Here is a 20,710-nt window from a genome sequence, read left to right on the forward strand (position 1 = left end):
TCAGTACTTTTTACACTGAAGACACTGCTAATTACTGCCTACAAATTGAAAAAGTTGAAAGAATGATGTTGGATGATAAATAAAATCTCATCCTCGTGTCTATTGATATAAAATATATCAACACTTGTTGATAAAAGTGGCAAAAATCCTCGGCAAGCCTCGGAATTTTTCCACTTTTATCAACTAGTGTTGATATATTTGATATCAAAAGACACTCGGGTGAGATTCCCTATATCAAAACTTTACACATAACATAAGAGACACTTATGATCATCATCAAAAGCTTGTATTTCTGGGAGTGTGGAATGAATGAAAACACAAAAGAAATGCTTATGACTAGTAGAATAGAATGGCCAGTGTATAACACGCCGAGTTCCTGCCTGCAGTTGATCAGTAGGAAGCAGTGGACTCAAGGAGGAAATACACACTACAGCAGTTGCCGGAATGTCAGGAATGGAGAGGACACATTGTTATGCTGACTTGGCTCTGTTCAATTAGTAAACATATGTTTGGGAGAGGAATCAATACCAGTGTTCAAAATTAGGCATGAAAGTCATGGGGTCCTACTCATAACCTTTGTGTCAAAATTTAATATAAAGCAATGTTTAGAACCAATTACTACTGAAACAAACCCCAAGTACCCTAGGACACCCTGAACTGTGAACAATGAACACATCAATAATGATGCAGGTATGAATCAATAAATACCCAATTCATCATGTTCATATATTTGAGATAACATTAGCAGTGATTTGGCCATACAATAACATCCTGTCCATTGTACATACATTTCAGTCAAGAATTATTCCTATCAAATTCATTAAGACAAATTTATAAAATCCTCCAATTTTCCTAATGCTAAGTATAAGACCAATAAGGGACATGAAATTGTTGTGTAGAAGGACCTACACATGTTGGTTTGAGATAATATTAGCAGTGATTTGGCCATACAATATACATCCTGTCCATTGTACATACATTTCAGTCAAGAATTATTCCTATCACATTGAGTAAGACAAATTTATAAAATCCTCCAATTTTCCTAATGCAAAGTATAAGCCGAAGATGGAGAGAATAAATGAAGCTGTTGTGTAGAGGGACCTACCCATGTTAGTTGAAAGTAGCCTGGTCCTACACACAGCAGTGGCTGACTGACTGTCCCTGTACCGGCTGCTACTGCTGCACTTTGGAAGTAACTACTTGAGCCCCACTATAATCTGACCCATATCAGTGTCGTAAGGACATTGTAAATAGTCATAAATACAGCCCCGTTCAAAAGGTCTGTATGCTTCCAACAAACCGTTCAACACGATACAGAAGTGTTGAAAATAGATAATCTTTAAAATATTAGGCTATTCAAATATTCAAGAGATTAAACTCTTCTGTTGATTAAATAACATTCAGATTTAAGTTCAGATTTCCTGTAGGAAAACCAATGTTTCAGCTGACTGATAAATAAAGCTATATTTGTGAACTGTAAATTACATTTGTGGGTATATGATAACAGATATGACAGAGTGATAATCAGTGAGATCATATAACAGTTATTCAATGTGTTTATGCCATAGCAATTTAATCTGCTGTTAAATATCGGAAGCATATTTAAAAATGCCCAACAGAACCTATTAGATAACATAAAAGCAGAAACCATACAATAACATAAAAGACGACGTATAGAATGTTACATGGTGTCCTCTATGATATAAGACTTTATTCCCTCCACTGTATCAAAGAGTCGTGCAGACATATGAGCCGGAGCTGTAGCAGTCACAGGTTCAATAATTGCTCCATAATTGCCTCCTTATACCAACAGCCTAATCATCATAGAATGTGGCTTGCAAATATGTTGGAAACTGCAAGGCTTACAACATTGGTACAGTCATATGTGCTGCATCTGCATATATCCTCAGTGGTAGACACCAAGTTAAATACTACTAGTCCACTATTTACTTTAGACTAGTCTGCTTCAGGGAAAAAAACTACCTTACAAATTGTTACTTGTCTTGGACAAGTGGTGGCGTCTTCTGCTGCTTACAGCATGGCTATTGTAACGGTAATGCTATTTTTCAAGGCAGTATCATTTGCAGAAGCCTGAGGTCTTCCATTAACAGACTGACTAAGAAGGGCAGTTGAAAAGACCGAGGGCTTCTGCAATTGATAATGCCCTGAAAAACAGCATTACCGTTATTATAGCTGAAATGGATTGAATTTGTTATCAAATATAAAGAAACAATAATAATATCGGTTTTGAAACATTTACTGCAATCAACACGAATGTCACTGTCCCACTTTTACAAATAAGGAAACACCTATCCCTATCCTATGACATCACCTAACAATGGGTATGATAATGGCCCGTCGTCAAGCAATATGAGGGCATTATCAAGTTACAGTGGCCCACTGATTTCTGATAACATGCGGGCGGTTTAATGATAATTCTATCCATTTTAGCTATAAAATCATTCAGTTTCACACCTACCAGACTCTGGGGCAAGGGAAAGTGTCTTCTTTGTAACACAAAATCAAAACATATTTCATCAAGTAATCAGTACCAATGTCTTCTTATAAATATGACACATAGGGGTTGTAATCAATAATGAGAAATACATTCATTGAAGAGTTTCCAATAATACCATTATGAATGACGAGGATAAATTGACTCTAACATTGTCTTTGATTCTACACACAGAAAATGATTTTTTGTAAATTTCTCATGTGAAAATAATCAGCAAGCTGTAATGGCAACCTGCAGGCCCCACCTACCATTGAACAAGAGCCAGTTCCCAGCCATCACAAGCAGGCCAGCTACAGATAGTGAGCCTATCTCGCAGATACAGTGAAGACTTTCTCATTGATTCCTTCTAAATGTCACCCAGTCAACCAAGCATTACATTTTGATTAGGCCCCTCTCTATACAACACCCACGACTGAACCCCGACACAGCCTAGAGCTCTAGGGCTTCACTACTGCCTCGATAGCTGATCTCTACATATAGGATGTCACTATCGTCCCTAAGGTGATCTGTACATATAGGATGTCACTATCGTCTCTCAGCTGATCTGTACATATAGGATGTCACTATCGTCTCTGAGTTGATCTGTACATATAGGATGTCACTATTGTCTCTCAGTTGATCTGTACATATAGGATGTCACTATCGCCTCTCAGCTGATCTGTATCATGTGGGACCTCACTCTTGCCTCTCAGTTGATCTGTACATATAGGATGTCACTATCGCCTCTCAGCTGATCTGTATCATGTGGGACCTCACTCTTGCCTCTCAGTTGATCTGTACATATAGGATGTCACTATCGTCTCTCAGTTGATCTGTACATATAGGATGTCACTATCGTCTCTCAGCTGATCTGTATCATGTGGGACCTCACTCTTGCCTCTCAGTTGATCTGTACATATTGGATGTCACTATCGTCTCTCAGTTGATCTGTACATATAGGATGTCACTATCGCCTCTCAGCTGATCTGTACATATAGGATGTCACTATTGCCTCTCAGCTGATCTGTACATATAGGATGTCACTATCGTCTCTCAGCTGATCTGTACATATAGGATGTCACTATCGTCTCTCAGCTGATCTGTACATATAGGATGTCACTATCGCCTCTCAGCTGATCTGTACATATAGGATGTCACTATCGTCTCTCAGCTGATCTGTACATATAGGATGTCACTATCGTCCCTAAGTTGATCTGTACATATAGGATGTCACTATCGTCTCTCAGCTGATCTGCACATATAGGATGTCACTATCGTCTCTCAGTTGATCTGTACATATAGGATGTCACTATCGTCTCTCAGTTGATCTGTACATATAGGATGTCACTATCACCTCTCAGCTGATCTGTACATATAGGATGTCACTATCGTCTCTCAGCTGATCTGTACATATAGGATGTCACTATCGCCTCTCAGTTGATCTGTACATATAGGATGTCACTATCGCCTCTCAGCTGATCTGTACATATAGGATGTCACTATCGCCTCTCAGCTGATCTGTACATATAGGATGTCACTATCGCCTCTCAGCTGATCTGTACATATAGGATGTCACTATCGCCTCTCAGTTGATCTGTACATATAGGATGTCACTATTGCCTCTCAGCTGATCTGTACATATAGGATGTCACTATCGCCTCTCAGCTGATCTGTACATATAGGATGTCACTATCGTCTCTCAGCTGATCTGTATCAGCTGAATTATACTATATTCATAGGTGTACTATATTGATCATGAAAACACTTATATCTGATGCACTAGAATTTAAAATATGTATTAATGACATGCACTTTTCTGGAGTGATCAAGCCTATATACAATATTTCTCAAAGTGTGTAAACTGTGGAAATGGTTTTTAAACAGAAAAAATCCAAATTTATCATAGTATCTATCACTGCACCTGTAACAAAATGTCACACAGAAGACTCTAAAAGAAATACAACCATGTTAACAAAGTATAACACATAACAAGTTTATTGTTAAACAAAACAATCTCAGGAATCAAACACATGTCCAGAAACAATAATAATGCAATACACATTCTACATAAAGCAAACTCCCTTCAAATCATCTGTATAGCGGCAAGTATTGATTTGATAAACTATTACAAGATCACTTAGATTTGGCTCTAGCTCTATGGAGTACATGAGTAAGTATGTCGAGTACCGTACAGGTGTAAAATGTAAAGGTTAACTAGGTATCTAGGAACCAATGTAAAGCCTTGCTGAGGTGAACATCGCAAGATGACACAAGACATGGTTGTTCCAGCGGTACATGATTATATAGATCTACTAGATTAGCCGGCACATACTACATATCACATCAAATATAATTCAAATGTTTCTTTATTTCTTTTCCAAAATGCTCATCACATGATCTGCCACTGCTATAATATATTTACTCAAAAGAAGTTAAAGAACATCCAATATTTTCATGTGGCTATAGTTAATCATGATTGTTTAACTGTTGTCAAATGAAAACATGGGGTGTTCTTTACCTTTTTTGAGTAGTATAGATAAAATGCAACTATTGCTGGGCCATATGTATCAATGCCATTTTTGTAATAAGTTAGTTGGCAAGGATGGATCATATTCTCGTACTTGATTTGATTTTAATATTTTCTTGAGGGAAAAATAGCGAAAGGATTGATGAACATGATATACAGACTTCAGATATCAGTACAAACACCTTTCCCCAATGTACTTGTTTAAGTGTTTTAATTAAGTAATTTGATTTTCCTTGTACAATATTTTCAAGATTGAGAAAACTTGTGACCAGATAAATAATATGTCCAACAACAACGTCACCTCCTTCTCTCATCACTACACAGTAGACTACCCTGAAAGTTTTCCTTTGAAATGCATTACAGGCAAATGTTGACATCATTATTTCTTTGTACTGAACAAAATCAGTTTTCTTCCTTCATGTATTTTTTATCATTCCCCACCATAGTAAATCAGTGTAAGGTAAAATTCTATTTACTTTCAAACAGGTTATCAAGGAAACTTTCCACTTTGAAACAGTCCGAGAATGCTGCTAATTATTGTTCTCATTCACGGGGTCAGTGGCACAATTCCCAAGTCTGTGGGAGTGCAAACCTATTCAGTGTTACAATGGGTGCTGCTGCCTAATCTGGATAGTCATGGGTTGTGTTAGGATAGAGAGGAAAGAAAGAGTGATAAAAGAGGTTGTGGAACAAATCCTGAGATTATTTATTGGTGCAGACACTGGCTGATAAAGTACTCCACAAGCGGCGTAATGATATTGATTACAACATGATACCAGAACATACACCTCTTAAAGCCTACATGACCATATCACTTCTTGCTGGACACACAGCTTGTTCATCAGGTAGGGTTTCAACAGAGTTTCGAGATCTTCATTATTTCATACATAAAAAGTAAACGCAATCATTCTTACAATTTTTCACCAACCAAGAGCTAACACTTTGACAACATCTACAGAAACAAATAAAACAAATGAAGTTCATTCGAAACAAGTGTAAATAATGGAAAACATAAAGATAAACTGACTTGAAATTGCATATATGTTGTGTGGGCAGCCCCTAATTGTTCTCTTCTATATACCAGAAACAGAGTCAGGAACATCTACCTGTCCCTTATAAACCAGAACAGAGGCAGGAACATCTACCTGTCTTTCATATACCAGGAACAGAGGCAGGAACATCTACCTGTCTTTCATATACCAGGAATAGAGTCAGGAACATCTACCTGTCCCTTATAAACCAGAACAGAGGCAGGAACATCTACCTGTCTTTCATATACCAGGAACAGAGGCAGGAACATCTACCTGTCTTTTATATACCAGGAACAAAGGCAGGAACATCTACCTGTCTTTCATATACCAGGAACAGAGGCAGGAACATCTACCTGTCTTTCATATACCAGGAATAGAGTCAGGAACATCTACCTGCCCCTTATAAACCAGAACAAAGGCAGGAACATCAACCTGTCTTTCATATACCAGGAACAGAGTCAGGAACATCTACCTGTCATCCTACAATGTTCTATCTAGAAATGTGGAATTACTGGTAAAGACACACCTATCTGTAAATCACTCTTAATCTAAACCTAAAGTTATCAGGGCTTCATGAGACTAGACCTACATCACTAAGTGCCTGCCAACATAGACTAACATATTGTCCTATATCATCAAGTACCTCTGAAAGCTACGCTAACATATGACCATATATCATCAAGTACTTCCATAAACTACACGAACATGTGATATAGCCAGACCTGTTCAAGGAAAACTTATGCATCCCTAGAAAGTGTTGAGAGATGTACGCTGTATTCAGCAAAGACATTTGGATGGGTTTGCAAAAGGATGAATAATGTAACAATCTGGAAATACTCCTAAACATTTCACAGAAAAAGTGAAGTTGTCACAAGAGATTGAAATGATGTATGTGAATATATTACGGTTAAGGACATTTCACAATTTGCAGACAAAAACACATACTGGCATTAGAAAAGCTAAACTTGATGATAGCATTAATCTCTCTATAACTTTATTCAATTGCAAGAGCTTATGTGAGTCTTGCAAACACAACTCTCCTTCTAATCTACATTGTTCTTGTGGGCTATGTTCAGGCTACAGATCATACTATGACCCTTAAGTGTATTGCCATCAATGTCACGTACTCTAAAATGTCACCAACTACTTCATGACAACGCAAGTTCATCATGAACTACATCTCCTGCTTGAATGACAGTATTTTCTGAACTAGAAGTCCCAGCTCCTGTGTGCCACATTACTACACCTAGCTCTATGTGCCCCGTCATCCTGTGCTCTTCCTACTGCAAGCTGCGACTACTGGTTCACAAAATAAGGCACAGTCCAGTCTCCACACAGAAGTGTTCTTCACACTCTACTATTCATCTACATGTCATCAGAACTTAGGGGCCGGCCATTTCATATTCTTGCAGGGATTTATGTAGGATTTCAAACTAATGCACTTGTCAGGCAAAGTGGGGAATCATTATCATGATAATTTTGGTCAAAATTGTGATTTTTAAAAATAAATGATTTTCGTAAATTATGAGGTATTTTATCTTTACATTCAATGCAATAATGTAAAACTGCATTAAAGGGAAAGTAAAGTGAAAAAGAAGATTGTCAATTTTTAATAAAATATTCCTTAATACTTAATTTTCCTAATATTTAGTCAATTTCTGAAAGAGAAACATTCATAATATTCGTAGAAAGTGTTTAAATGTTGGCTTCCAAAAAGAACCTATTTGGGGGCGTGGTCTAAAGCCAACGGCAACGGGGTGACAACTATTTTCATTGGCTTATAGGTTTGCCATGTTTATCTATCTGGTGATTCTCAGCCGTTATGTATATACTGTTTCTGCTATTTCTGTTAATCCTAGAAAGATAACAATACTGCATACATAGTTGAATGTGTGAAACGACCTTTGATCTTGAAATTGTGAATAATTAAAATAACAAGAAACAATCTGTAACTAGCATTTTATTACTAACATCCAGTTTGGGAACAGCACCAGCTGCCTTCCACCCTATTTCTATTCTTGGGGCTGAATATCAGCCTCTGCGCAGCTCTAGATAAACCCTGCCTTGCTGCAGACTTGGGACTGAATATTGGCCTCTGAGCAGGTCTTGACAAAGCCCTGCCTTGAGATTAATTTTCTTTAGAGACAGAATATTTTTTCGGTCACTGCTTCAAGATATACACTATTTGTCCACAAAAGAGGCCACAAACATCAAATTTCTTTCAGTACATTCACCATGTCCAACAAAACAATTGCCTTTTTTTAAACCCGAGACAAATTGATGTATTCACAGTATTTTCCGTAACAAATTATTATTAAATATTTAGAACAAAATAACCAGGCTCCCCTAGAATATGAAACGGTCAGCACCACACTAATCTCTAGCTACTCATCACGAACTATCAACCTATCTCGGTATTGTCATCATGTTGCATACATAACGTGGAAGGCGCCTTGTTCAGATGCCACTGACAAGGGACCCATAATACATAAATAGAAGGAACAAGGAACCAGGCACCCCCCACTCCCCCAAAGCAATCTACCTCGTGCAGACAACACCATTAAGGCGAGTGGGGATCCCTTACTTTTGATAACCTGCCCATGTATTATCACTCAGCGGGTTAATTGCTGGGAAAAATGTATTGTTTACCCTTCTAATACCAGGAACATGTACAAAAGTTTCTACAACACATTAAATATACTAGTAATCAGGCTGGTTAACATAGTACACAGGTAACCATGGTTACCTGCCCTCATATAAATATCTACTAACTATTACACAGTAACGTCCAGGATTCAGATATAGGCTATTTCAATATCAAGTGTATATCAAGTTGGGAAATACACATAAAATGTGTAGTGTATATCAAGTAGGGAACTACATACAGATTGTGTAGTGTTTCTTGAGGGTCATACAAAACCCACGCAGGGCCACTGAGCCACGTGTCTATTCTATGTTGATATGCACAAGAACCCGTGAGTATTAAATCAGTAAAAACACACAACTAGGATGAGGCATAACTAAAACCCTAAACACTATCTTTCTGGTATTATTGATTGAGTCGAGAAATATGTTGTCTTTATGAAAACAAATCTCTCTGGTTTTAAAGGGAAGTTTGGATTAACATACAAACTAGTTACCATGGTTACAGTATTGGAGATCGATCATATTAAGTTTGACATCTATACTAGGTTTAATCTCCCATGTAATCAATCACTTATTTGATACTTGCAACTGTTTCATTTGAAATCCACATTCACAACTGGTTTAGTTTTGAACTCACACATACTATCTACAATACAGTAAGACAATATGAAACTGTGATTATGTCCAGTCAATGATCACCATTATATATCTAAAAGCTGGGATCTTGATGCCATTGTATCACCAGTGCTCAGCTAAGCAAAAAGCACCATTATAAAATGCCATTCACAGACTAATTATTATGAATACACACACCCTACACCTGTACATACAGGCCATCATATAAGATATGTAGCTAGGCAGCATATATACATACATACATACATACATACATTGGAACATTTTGATTGCCATATGATAACATTATCAACCTCCACCCCACTAGACATACACAGAGGGGATCGGGATGCTGACCACGAGATGAGGATGATTCTGGGGGCTAACACATTAAAGTTATCACTTTGCAGTGTCCAAAATAACTGCTTGCCTCCCTGCCTCTGGCTGGTAACTTTTCTGTCGGGCTGCATAAACATTATCCTCCACCTGCCCCACTGTCTAGTAGGTAATTTTAAGACTACTTACATATTCAGTTTTAATATAACTCCTCAACATTCTTAAGTGATTGTTTGCATTATTTCAACTGAATCAAGATTCGATTTGTCTCCTTTTTCCCTTTTTTTGTTGTTGCAATTTTTTCAATATTTATAATGTCTGAATGCAGGCAGGTAACTTTGAACAGTTATGGGTCACCTGTCCATCTTGTTTGGTTTAAAAATTATTTCAACACTGTCACTTAGAAACAATGAATTTCTCATGTTATTTCTATTCTCATTGTCATGTTTTTGTGAATACCTACAAATTTCAGTAACGTCCACCAGCAAAATGGATAATAAAACCATTGAGCATGATAGGACTGGTGCCACTTTATATTCATTTACACTAGCCAGCAAAAATTATCTGCTACAGGGTTGCCATTTACCTAATGGAAAAAATGGTAGTCCTCAAGGAAATGTCACTAGTCCTCATTGAATTTTACAAGTCTCAGACTAGTGGCCTTATGTTCATTTCGTACAATGGTCGCATCCCCATCCTTTGTGTACATCTGTAGGGTGGCCAATAAGGGCAATAACGTGATCGCTCATTAAACACAGTCAGCTCGGCAAATGATCGCTTATTGAGTACAGCTGGGAATTTGGTAATATGCTTGTGAGGATGAGGCTACAGTAGAGAGGAGATGAACTCTTAAAATCATGGCACACCCAAAGCGGTCAAAATAACAAGGAAGGAAAGGAGTAGAAAGAAAGGTAAAATGTTTAAATTTGACTACCAAGTTTTGCCAAGAAGTGATTGTTTGAGCCAGTACTAGAGCTGTGTGGAGACCCAACTCCTGCGTTGCCGGTGGCGACGACCGAGCCGCATCTTGTCACCTGCATATTACCAATCACAATGCGTAGAAAGTGATGTGACACCATATTTGCATATTTGGTTCATCATGCCACGAGCAGTATGTGAGTAAGTCTTGGTGTTAATAGATACATAGGTACTACCCTGGCGGCATGCACAGTGGTGTAGTCAGCTTCATCATGAGCAACAACATCATGGCAGCAGCCGATGTACACGTTTGTCACTACTGTCCATTCATTACACACTATAGGAATCTCAAAGTGTCCATTTCAAACATCTTTTAAAGGGTGTTGCAAAAACAGTAATGGGTGTACAATCAGCAAGTTTTTAAACTTTGTTTCCTTTGAATAAGCATGGGCATCAAAACATGCAGTTGTGTGGTGAAGTTTCACACAGGAGGGGAGACAATTTAAGCATGAATTTTGTGCAGGGGATAAACCATGGAAGGGGCATGCTCAGGTACATTTGTCATTTTGATGAGGAATTGAATGATTTATATGATTAACATGTTCAAGTTGATATAGATACATCATTTGTTTATCAACACTGCGATCAACATGCCATGCACTTGTTAGAATTAGGCTCTAAAACTATTCACAGGTAAGAAAACATTGTGACAAACGTTGACAATTAAGTACATTGCAGATAATATTGCCACAAATGATTTTCTACCTGATGTACGATATCTTAATTAACACCAAAGCTAAACTACTTCACATAGGACCAGATTTTAGTTTCAAAATGAAATTGAAAATAAAATAGAACTACTCAATGATAAAATGGTCCATATTTGAAGAAACTATGCAGTTTTCTGCAGGTTTGTATGCAAATATGGTAGCACCCTGGTGTTGGTGGGCATTATCCACGTTTCATACGGGATAAGTGGGTAGGTGTGGATGGGAGGGGCCAGGTGGGGGTGTGTCGGGGTGTAGTGGGAGCATCTGTGACTGGCCAGGGGGATGTACTGGCTCAAACAATCTCTTCTCACTCGGCAGCACCAACAACGATATCCTGTAGACAAGAACAGGCAGCAGATTAAATAGAGTCACTTTCATAACGGACAGTAGCAGCAAAACATTAGGATGACAGTCTGGTTCATTTGTAGGTTTAAGATCCTAATGACCAAAGCTAGCTAAGACTTTTGTGTTATTGTGTCTGATGTTGATTTCTGTTCTAAATTAACCTCAAATGATGCAATGCTTTTACTGCAATTTCTACATACAGTGCTATCTGTCTAAACTGGGTTCTGAACAATCCGGATCCGTGTCTGTACTGGGCCACAAGTACATTGCCAAATTTACTGCAATAAATAAAACCTTTTTCAATCTTATCTTTCCTCTCATTTTAAACCAGACAGTCTTTTCGGTCCCACAGAAGGCAGGTATGGAGAGATTCCAGTGTACTATTCATCAGCATCACAAACATGAATGTAGAGATTGCAGTTAAAGCATTGCTTCATTGAGGTTAATTTAGACCAGAATAATGTGGTCCAGAACAAATAGAGGTCTGGATTAGCCAGAGTCCAGTTTTGATAGATGCTGCTGCATGCACTTTCCATCCCCTGTGTGTACTATCAGCATCTCAACAATGTATATGCAGCTGACTGTAGCAAGACATTATTAGTAACATCTGAGGTTTGTGGTCCCGTCTCTTTCAGGTAGGACTCGCAAATAATAAGTGAATATTGTTCAAGACAGCAATCAGCAATATTCCAGCTATGTCACTGCAACCTGTAAACAATCCAGACTGGGACAGACAAACTAGTGGTTGACTGAATGAGCAACTATACAAACTCTCTGTGTGCGATGACACACGATCAGCATGCTCAAACACAAAGAAATAATACTGCTAGCTGTTACTCACATGATGCTGTGGTGTGTGGGGTGACGTAGTTGGCAGGGAACACGCCCGTCTTGCCCTCAAGCTCTCCCTGCCACCAGTCAGGGTTGTCCTTGTTCAGCACGGTAATCACAGCCTCCTTCTGGAATGTAAGCTCGTCAGCGTTCTGAGCAGCGTACGAGTAGAGAGCCACCACCTGCTCCGCCACTGCATGAACACAACAGAAAGAGGGGTTAAATATGCTTCATACATCAGCAGCAAATAATGGATGCAAGCTGTTTGGGAAGCTAAATCCTTTCCTTAATCTAGATTTATTTACCACTTACTCCCTATATGTAAATTCCTGCAGTTTAAAGGCAGGTTTTGGAAAGCACAAATTCACTGTTTTATGATAGTGAAAGGTTGTCATTTCCAAATTCACATCTTTCCTGTCTGCAAAACACTGCAGAGATCTCAGTCCCTACATCTAAAAGGTGAGGTGAGGTGAAATGGGGTTTAATGTCGCGTCCAAGATTATTGCACTTATATAGTGACGTGCATGTACGTGTGTGTGTGTGTGTGGCTGCTTGTACTAGTCCGGACTGATGCCGATTTATAGTGCTAGCTCACTGAGATACCATGCCGCAGTTTAACATGAATACCCCTAAGTCTAAGGCTAGTGGTTATCCTTACCAACAAGCAGCCCCACATAGGATGAAATACAAGGGATACATTGTGATGGACACACTTCACTACTTCTGTGGTGACCTCCCTAGTAATATCGTGACCTCCCTACTACTGTCGTGACCTCCTTACAACTGATATAGTTTCTCTATGAAATACAAGGGATACATTGTGATGGACACACTTCACTACTTCTTTGGTGACCTCCCTAGTAACATCGTGACCTCCCTACTACTGTCGTGACCTCCTTACAACTGATATAGTTTCTCTATGAAATACAAGGGATACATTGTGATGGACACACTTCACTACTTCTTTGGTGACCTCCCTAGTAACATCGTGACCTCCCTACTACTGTCGTGACCTCCTTACAACTGATATAGTTTCTCTATGAAATACAAGGGATACATTGTGATGGACACACTTCACTACTTCTTTGGTGACCTCCCTAGTAACATCGTGACCTCCCTACTACTGTCGTGACCTCCTTACAACTGATATAGTTTCTCTATGAAATACAAGGGATACATTGTGATGGACACACTTCACTACTTCTTTGGTGACCTCCCTAGTAACATCGTGACCTCCCTACTACTGTCGTGACCTCCTTACAACTGATATAGTTTCTCTATGAAATACAAGGGATACATTGTGATGGACACACTTCACTACTTCTTTGGTGACCTCCCTACTACTGTCGTGACCTCCTTACAACTGATATAGTTTCTCTATGAAATACAAGGGATACATTGTGATGGACACACTTCACTACTTCTTTGGTGACCTCCCTAATAATGACGTGACCTCCCCACTACTGTCGTGACCTCCTTAAAACTGCAATAGTTTCTCTAAGAAGTACAGTGGATACATAGTGATGGACACGCACCTGAAGGGGGAGGGACTGTGGGTGGTGGCTGTGACGGCTGTGATGACTGGCTCGATGTAGACTGAGGGGTCGTTGACCGACTTCCACCTCCTGTTGTAGATTGCTGGAATGGTCAATACAAGTTTTATAAAATCCTTATTACCAGTACAAATTCCATATGTTCACTGACTTGGTTGTTCAACAGATGATTCTGAGAAAAGACCATGTGTTGAATTATCTAATATTGTCAGGTGCATCTTACCACTGAAAGTTGAGGAGTTGGAGTGACGGACATTGGCTGCCTGTCCGGTGTAGACCTCGCACTGGCGGAACCCAACAATTTCACGTAGTTAGCTGGGAACCAGCCTATCTTCTTCTTTTGACCCTTAGCCTGTGAAAAAAAAACATGTTACACGAGCGACATCTGCTTGTCTCACACAGAATACCCACACACACATATGAATGTTACACCAGCGAGCTAGCATGTCCTTGTCAGTAACGCTAAAAACGTGTCTTTGTCACACACACACATATGCATGTTACACTAGCAAGCTAGCATGTCCTTGTCAGTAACGCTAGATACAGGTCTTTGTAACACACACACATATGCATGTTACACTAGCGAGCTAGCATGTCCTTGTCAGTAACGCTAGATACATGTCTTTGTCACACACACACATATGCATGTTACACTAGCGAGCTAGCATGTCCTTGTCAGTAACGCTAGATACATGTCTTTGTCACACACACACATATGCATGTTACACTAGCGAGCTAGCATGTCCTTGTCAGTAACGCTAGATACATGTCTTTGTCACACACACACATATGCATGTTACACTAGCGAGGTAGCATGTCCTTGTCAGTAACGCTAGATACGTGTCTTTGTCACACACACACATATGCATGTTACACTAGCGAGCTAGCATGTCCTTGTCAGTAACGCTAGATACATGTCTTTGTCACACACACACATATGCATGTTACACTAGCGAGCTAGCATGTCCTTGTCAGTAACGCTAGATACATGTCTTTGTCACACACACACATATGCATGTTACACTAGCGAGCTAGCATGTCCTTGTCAGTAACGCTAGATACATGTCTTTGTCACACACAAAATACACATGTTACACAAGATACATCTTTTTCACACACAGAATACACACATTACTCCAGAAACATACGACTTTGTGCCACCCTTATACTGCCCCATGGCCATGCATACAAACACTTCAGTGACCAGATTCAAGGTCTACTAAATCCCTTTGATCACTTTTTTAACAGATTTATGAAAACATTCTTACTTCATTTCATGGTCAGACTGGTTCCATTGTATAACCAAAATATCTAATACTACTGTGGGCATCTCTCCACTACTGCAATAATCTCTACTACTGTGCTGACTTCCCTACTACTGTGGCAACCCCTAATACTGTGGTGACCTCCCTACTGCTGTTGTGACCTCCAGACTACAGTGGTGACCTCCCTACTACTGTGGTGACCTCTCTACTACTGTTGTGACCTCCAGACTACTGTGGTGACCTCCCTACTACTGGGTGACCTCCCTACTACTGTGGTGACCTCCCTACTACTGGGTGACCTCCCTACTACTGGGTGACCTTCCTACTACTGTGCTGACCTCCCTACTACTGTTGTGACCTCCAGACTACTGTGCTGACCTCCCTACTACTGGGTGACCTGACTACCACTGTGCTGACCTCCCCACTACTGTGCTGACCTCCCTACTACTGGGTGACCTCCCTACTACTGTGCTGACCTCCCTACTACTGGGTGACCTCCCTACTACTGTGCTGACCTCCCTACTACTGTGCTGATCTCCCTACTACTGTGCTGACCTCCCTACTACTGGGTGACCTCCCTACTACTGGGTGACCTCCCTACTACTGTGCTGATCTCCCTACTACTGTGCTGACCTCCCTACTACTGGGTGACCTCCCTACTACTGGGTGACCTCCCTACTACTGTGCTGACCTCCCTACCACTGGGTGACCTCCCTACTACCGGGTGACCTCCCTACTACTGTGCTGATCTCCCTACTACTGTGCTGACCTCCCTACTACTGGGTGACCTCCCTACTACTGGGTGACCTCCCTACTACTGTGCTGACCTCCCTACCTCTGGGTGACCTCCCTACTACAGGGTGACCTCCCTACTACTGTGCTGACCTCCCTACCACTGTGCTGATCTCCCTACTACTGGGTGACCTCCCTACTACTGTGCTGACCTCCCTACTACTGTGCTGACCTCCCTACTACTGTTCTGACCTCCCTACTACTGTGCTGACCTCCAGAATACTGTGGCAAGCTCTCTACAACTCTTATAGTCTACACCTCCCTACTAGGTTTGACCTATCAACTACTGAAACTGTCAGCCTACCTGTAACTCTCCTTCCCACCAGCCACGAGGACTCTTCTGCCGCACCTGGATCATATTGCCGGTTTCCAGGGACAGCTGGCCATTGCCAGTTGCCATGTAGGGAGCTATCACAATTGCAATCTCTGCAAAAACAATTTGTCAATAACTAGGATGTGTTACTGAGTTTAAGACATTTACCTTTGCATATTTCCATTTCATTTGACATAAATCCATGGTTTCATTTTCTTAACAAAATATTAGCAATTGAGTCTGTCTTAATTTAACATTTCATCAGTATATATACTACTCAAAAGAAGTTAAAGAACATCCGATTCTTTCATATTACTATAGTTAATCTGTCTTGGCATGTGAGATAAACTATAGTAATATGAAAGAATTGGGTGTTCTTTAACTTCTTTTGAGTAGTATTTTTATCTCACTACAGAGATGTTGAGATGTGGAGGATGAGGTGGAAGAAGATTATTACCTGGTTTCTTGACAATTTTCTGTCCTGGCTGAAAAACCCAAGAAGTAACATGATTACTGTAGATATTTGTTTTAGTAAACTATTAGAAAAGGAAACTGCTGAGAAATTGAACAAATGTACATGCTGAAAGATTATTGATTAATACAGAAAGCTATCAGAACTTAGATACAACAATAAGAAATAAATCTGAGGCACTGGTCCCAACAATAAAGCTCAAGATTTTGTTAACATGGTTAAGACAAATGAAGAATTATGTCTAGATAGTATTTGATAAGATATATATATGATACCTAGGATATATATAATGTAGGATACAAGATATATGCCATGGATGTGTGAGTGGAAATGAATGTATAAAGTACCGGAGGAGGACGAGGCGGTTTATTTGATTCATTCCCCAATGTTGTTTTTCCTGCCTCTGTGTCAGTGATAGTAATGGTAGGTGTTGAAGATTTTGGCCGTGTGTTAGCGTCTGTCTGTGTAGCCTGCAGACCAGGAATAACATCCTCGTACACATCATTAGGATCTTCTTCATGTCCACTGAAAGCCACTGTTTTAAACATGTCAGGGTCTGTGAGTTCTACTGGTATGGGTGGCAGGCTGTCAGCTTCCATGCTTGCCAAGTCAAAGGAGGGTGTTTCTTGCACATTCAGTATGTCACCAAAAGGATCAGGAGTGGCTTGGCCAGAGATGTTCATTGCAGCAGAAGCTGCTGGCGAGAGAGATGGGGACATGGGGTCCAGCTCAGCCATCAGGTCCAGGGAATTGCTGCTGCCACTCGGTCTCAGGGAGGAGTCTGTAGGTAAGAGACTGCTTCCTGAATCCAGAGGGTCCAGCAGTGATGACAGGCCAGGCTGGCTACATGCTGCTGCAAGAGTTCCATCAGTCCCATCAGTCCCATCACCAAGGCCATTAGTAGGGTCTGATGTTGATCCACCTCCCCAGTCAAGCCCTGCAAATGGATCAGATGTACCAGATAACCCTATCTTCTCTTCAGGGTCAGCAGGAGCATTTGTTCCCCAATCCATGCCTGTTCCAAGACTTTGATCTTGTCCTTCTATGTTAGGACTTGTGCTAGTGATGCCTGTTTGCAAGTCCATTCCACCAAACAAGTTATCCGACTGTACGATTCTTGTGCTTCCAGACTGGAAATCAAGCCCACTGAAGAGGCTGTCTGACTGGGTTGTGCTTGTGTGTCCGGACTGAAGATCTAGTCCACTGAAGAGGCTGTCTGACTGTGTGGTGCTTGTCCCGCCCCCTGTTGTGGGACAGGGTGGGTAGTCTGGTGGAAGAGGTGGTGGTGGTGTGTCGTCCAAGTCGGGCTGTACAACACCAACACACAAACATGCAACAGAAGACAGACAACCTAGAGAAGAAACACAACACAACAACATAATCTGTGAGGGAGAAGTGCAGGAGGTACAGGGGGACAATGTCACCAATATCCCACGCTTACAATTGTGTTTATTGTTCATCCTTCCTGATTGGAAGTTACATTGAAATTAACTGAATTGTTATCATGGAGGAATCTTCAGTTTTTAAATTGGGGGTCTTTTGAGGTGCCCAAGGATGCCAATAGTATAGAGCTTGCTTGGGATCACTTTAATAATGAAATTCTAAATGTAAAAAAAACCACCATTATTCCTCTAACTCAACATGTAAACTAAGGTTAAAAGTTGTTGTGGCGGGGAATATACAGGAAGATATATATTGCAAAAAAACAAAAGATGTTGAAAAAAAGTGCAGACATCAGCAAATTGCATGCCATGGTTGACAAGTGAAACAGCTTTCACAAGGAAATACAGAGAGCATCTGAGGAGGAAGTGAATAACGTGTTCTGCACAGTGGAATACAGAGGGCTTGTGAGGAGGAAGTGAATAACGTGTTCTGCACAGTGGAATACAGAGGGCTTCTGAGAAGGAAGTAAATAATGTGTTCTGCACAGTAGAATAAAGAGGGCTTCTGAGGAGGAAGTGAATAACGTGTTCTGCACAGTGGAATACAGAGGGCTTCTGAGGAGGAAGTGAATTACGTGTTCTGCACAGTGGAATACAGAGGGCTTCTGAGGAGGAAGTGAATAACGTGTTCTGCACAGTGGAAGAAAGAGGGCTTCTGAGGAGGAAGTGAACAACGTGTTCTGCACAGTGGAATACAGAGGGCTTCTGAGGAGGAAGTGAATAACGTGTTCTGCACAGTGGAATACAGAGGGCTTCTGAGGAGGAAGTGAATTACGTGTTCTGCACAGTGGAAGAAAGAGGGCTTCTGGGGAGGAAGTGAATAACGTGTTCTGCACAGTGGAATAAAGAGGGCTTCTGAGGAGGAAGTGAATAACGTGTTCTGCACAGTGGAATACAGAGGGCTTCTGAGGAGGAAGTGAATAACGTGTTCTGCACAGTGGAATACAGTGGGCTTCTGATGGGAAGTGAATAACATGTTCTGCACAGTGGAATACAGAGGGCTTCTGAGGAGGAAGTGAACAACGTGTTCTGCACAGTGGAATACAGAGGGCTTCTGAGGAGGAAGTGAATAACGTGTTTTGCACAGTGGAATACAGAGGGCTTCTGAGGAGGAAGTGAATAACGTGTTTTGCACAGTGGAATACAGAGGGCTTCTGAGGAGGAAGTGGATGACACGTTCTGCACAGTGGAATACAGAGGGCTTCTGGGGAGGAAGTGAATAACGTGTTTTGCACAGTGGAATACAGAGGGCTTCTGAGGAGGAAGTGGATGACACGTTCTGCACAGTGGAATACAGAGGGCTTCTGGGGAGGAAGTGAATAACGTGTTCTGCACAGTGGAATACAGAGGGCTTCTAAGGAGGAAGTGGATGACACGTTCTGCACATTAGACATGTTGTGGTGGGAGGCTGCATGATGGAAGATGGCATAAAGTACGGTCACCTGATGGAAGGTCGTCCAGTTGTGTGATGGCAGGTAGCGGGATGGGAGGTCGTGTAAAGGATACGTGACGTGAGGTCACATGATTGCAGGTCATGAGGAAGGACAAATGACAGGAGGTCGTATGTTGGCAGGTCACATGATGTGGAGTCATGTGACAGCAAGTCACATGATGGGAGGCTGTGTGACAAGTCACGTGATGGAGGTCGTTAAATCTCCATGCAAGGTTGAATCTGGCAAGACTGAAGATATTTGTCAGGAATTGATCCGTGGCGGTTCTGGGATGTGCATTTCTGGCTTCAGTTGTCTGGTGTGCTTCTCACATTGGATTCAGGATAGTGTGTGGGAGGGTAGCTCGGTAACGTGGTGTAAGTTACAATGTGCAGTAAATGACAATTCATAATGCAGTTCACTGATACTTTATAATGAAACTGATTCTTAAAGTCACATGTAAAATAACACACATTGATATAATATCATACAATTTACAATTGCCAACAAAAGTCTTACCAATGACACGAGCAACAGCTGTATTCATACTTTAACCTTTTTCACCAACCAATTTGTTCACCAATAACAAGTATCAAAGTATCATAATAAGTATTCTCAACATCAAAATGAGAGGATGTTTCTTCTAGTATCAGGGTGTATGTACAACATAACTTATTGGAAGAATATTCTGGTTTTAACTTTTCAACAGTAATTCACTTATATCACAGTGTGTCTGAATAACAAACAAGGGTATCCAAAAACAATCAAGCATTGGTGCTGACAGACCAATGACAATATTAGGGACTATTTGGGAATAAAATCTCTCTTATCTTTTATCACTCATCCACTCACACTTGAAAATCATTCTGAAGAAGAGATCATATTCAACATGATAAAGTAAATATTTTTGGCTGTCGCCATAACAAATGT

At 40.5% G+C, this 20,710-nt stretch overlaps 1 protein-coding gene across 4 annotated transcripts in view; it reads right to left on the reverse strand.

The window, feature by feature from the left end:
- The window catches only part of LOC124113269 (intersectin-1-like), a 67,161-nt gene that overhangs the window by 19,044 nt on the left and 27,407 nt on the right, over window positions 1-20,710 (reverse strand). For 3 of the 4 annotated variants that reach the window (XM_046473560.2, XM_046473559.2, XM_046473558.2), the window contains 6 exons: window positions 17,256-18,215; window positions 16,894-16,921; window positions 16,428-16,549; window positions 14,290-14,418; window positions 14,049-14,151; window positions 12,524-12,706 (listed from right to left, as the gene is read on the reverse strand). In XM_046473560.2, the coding sequence (XP_046329516.2) occupies window positions 12,524-12,706; window positions 14,049-14,151; window positions 14,290-14,418; window positions 16,428-16,549; window positions 16,894-16,921; window positions 17,256-18,215 (1,525 nt within the window). The remainder of the gene's footprint in view (window positions 1-12,523; window positions 12,707-14,048; window positions 14,152-14,289; window positions 14,419-16,427; window positions 16,550-16,893; window positions 16,922-17,255; window positions 18,216-20,710) is intronic. The other variant, XM_046473562.2, reaches the window with a different exon arrangement.

Source organism: Haliotis rufescens, unplaced genomic scaffold (assembly GCF_023055435.1).
Source record: "Haliotis rufescens isolate VD_foot unplaced genomic scaffold, xgHalRufe1.0.p SCAF_5, whole genome shotgun sequence".
NCBI classification, from domain to species: domain Eukaryota; kingdom Metazoa; phylum Mollusca; class Gastropoda; order Lepetellida; family Haliotidae; genus Haliotis; species Haliotis rufescens.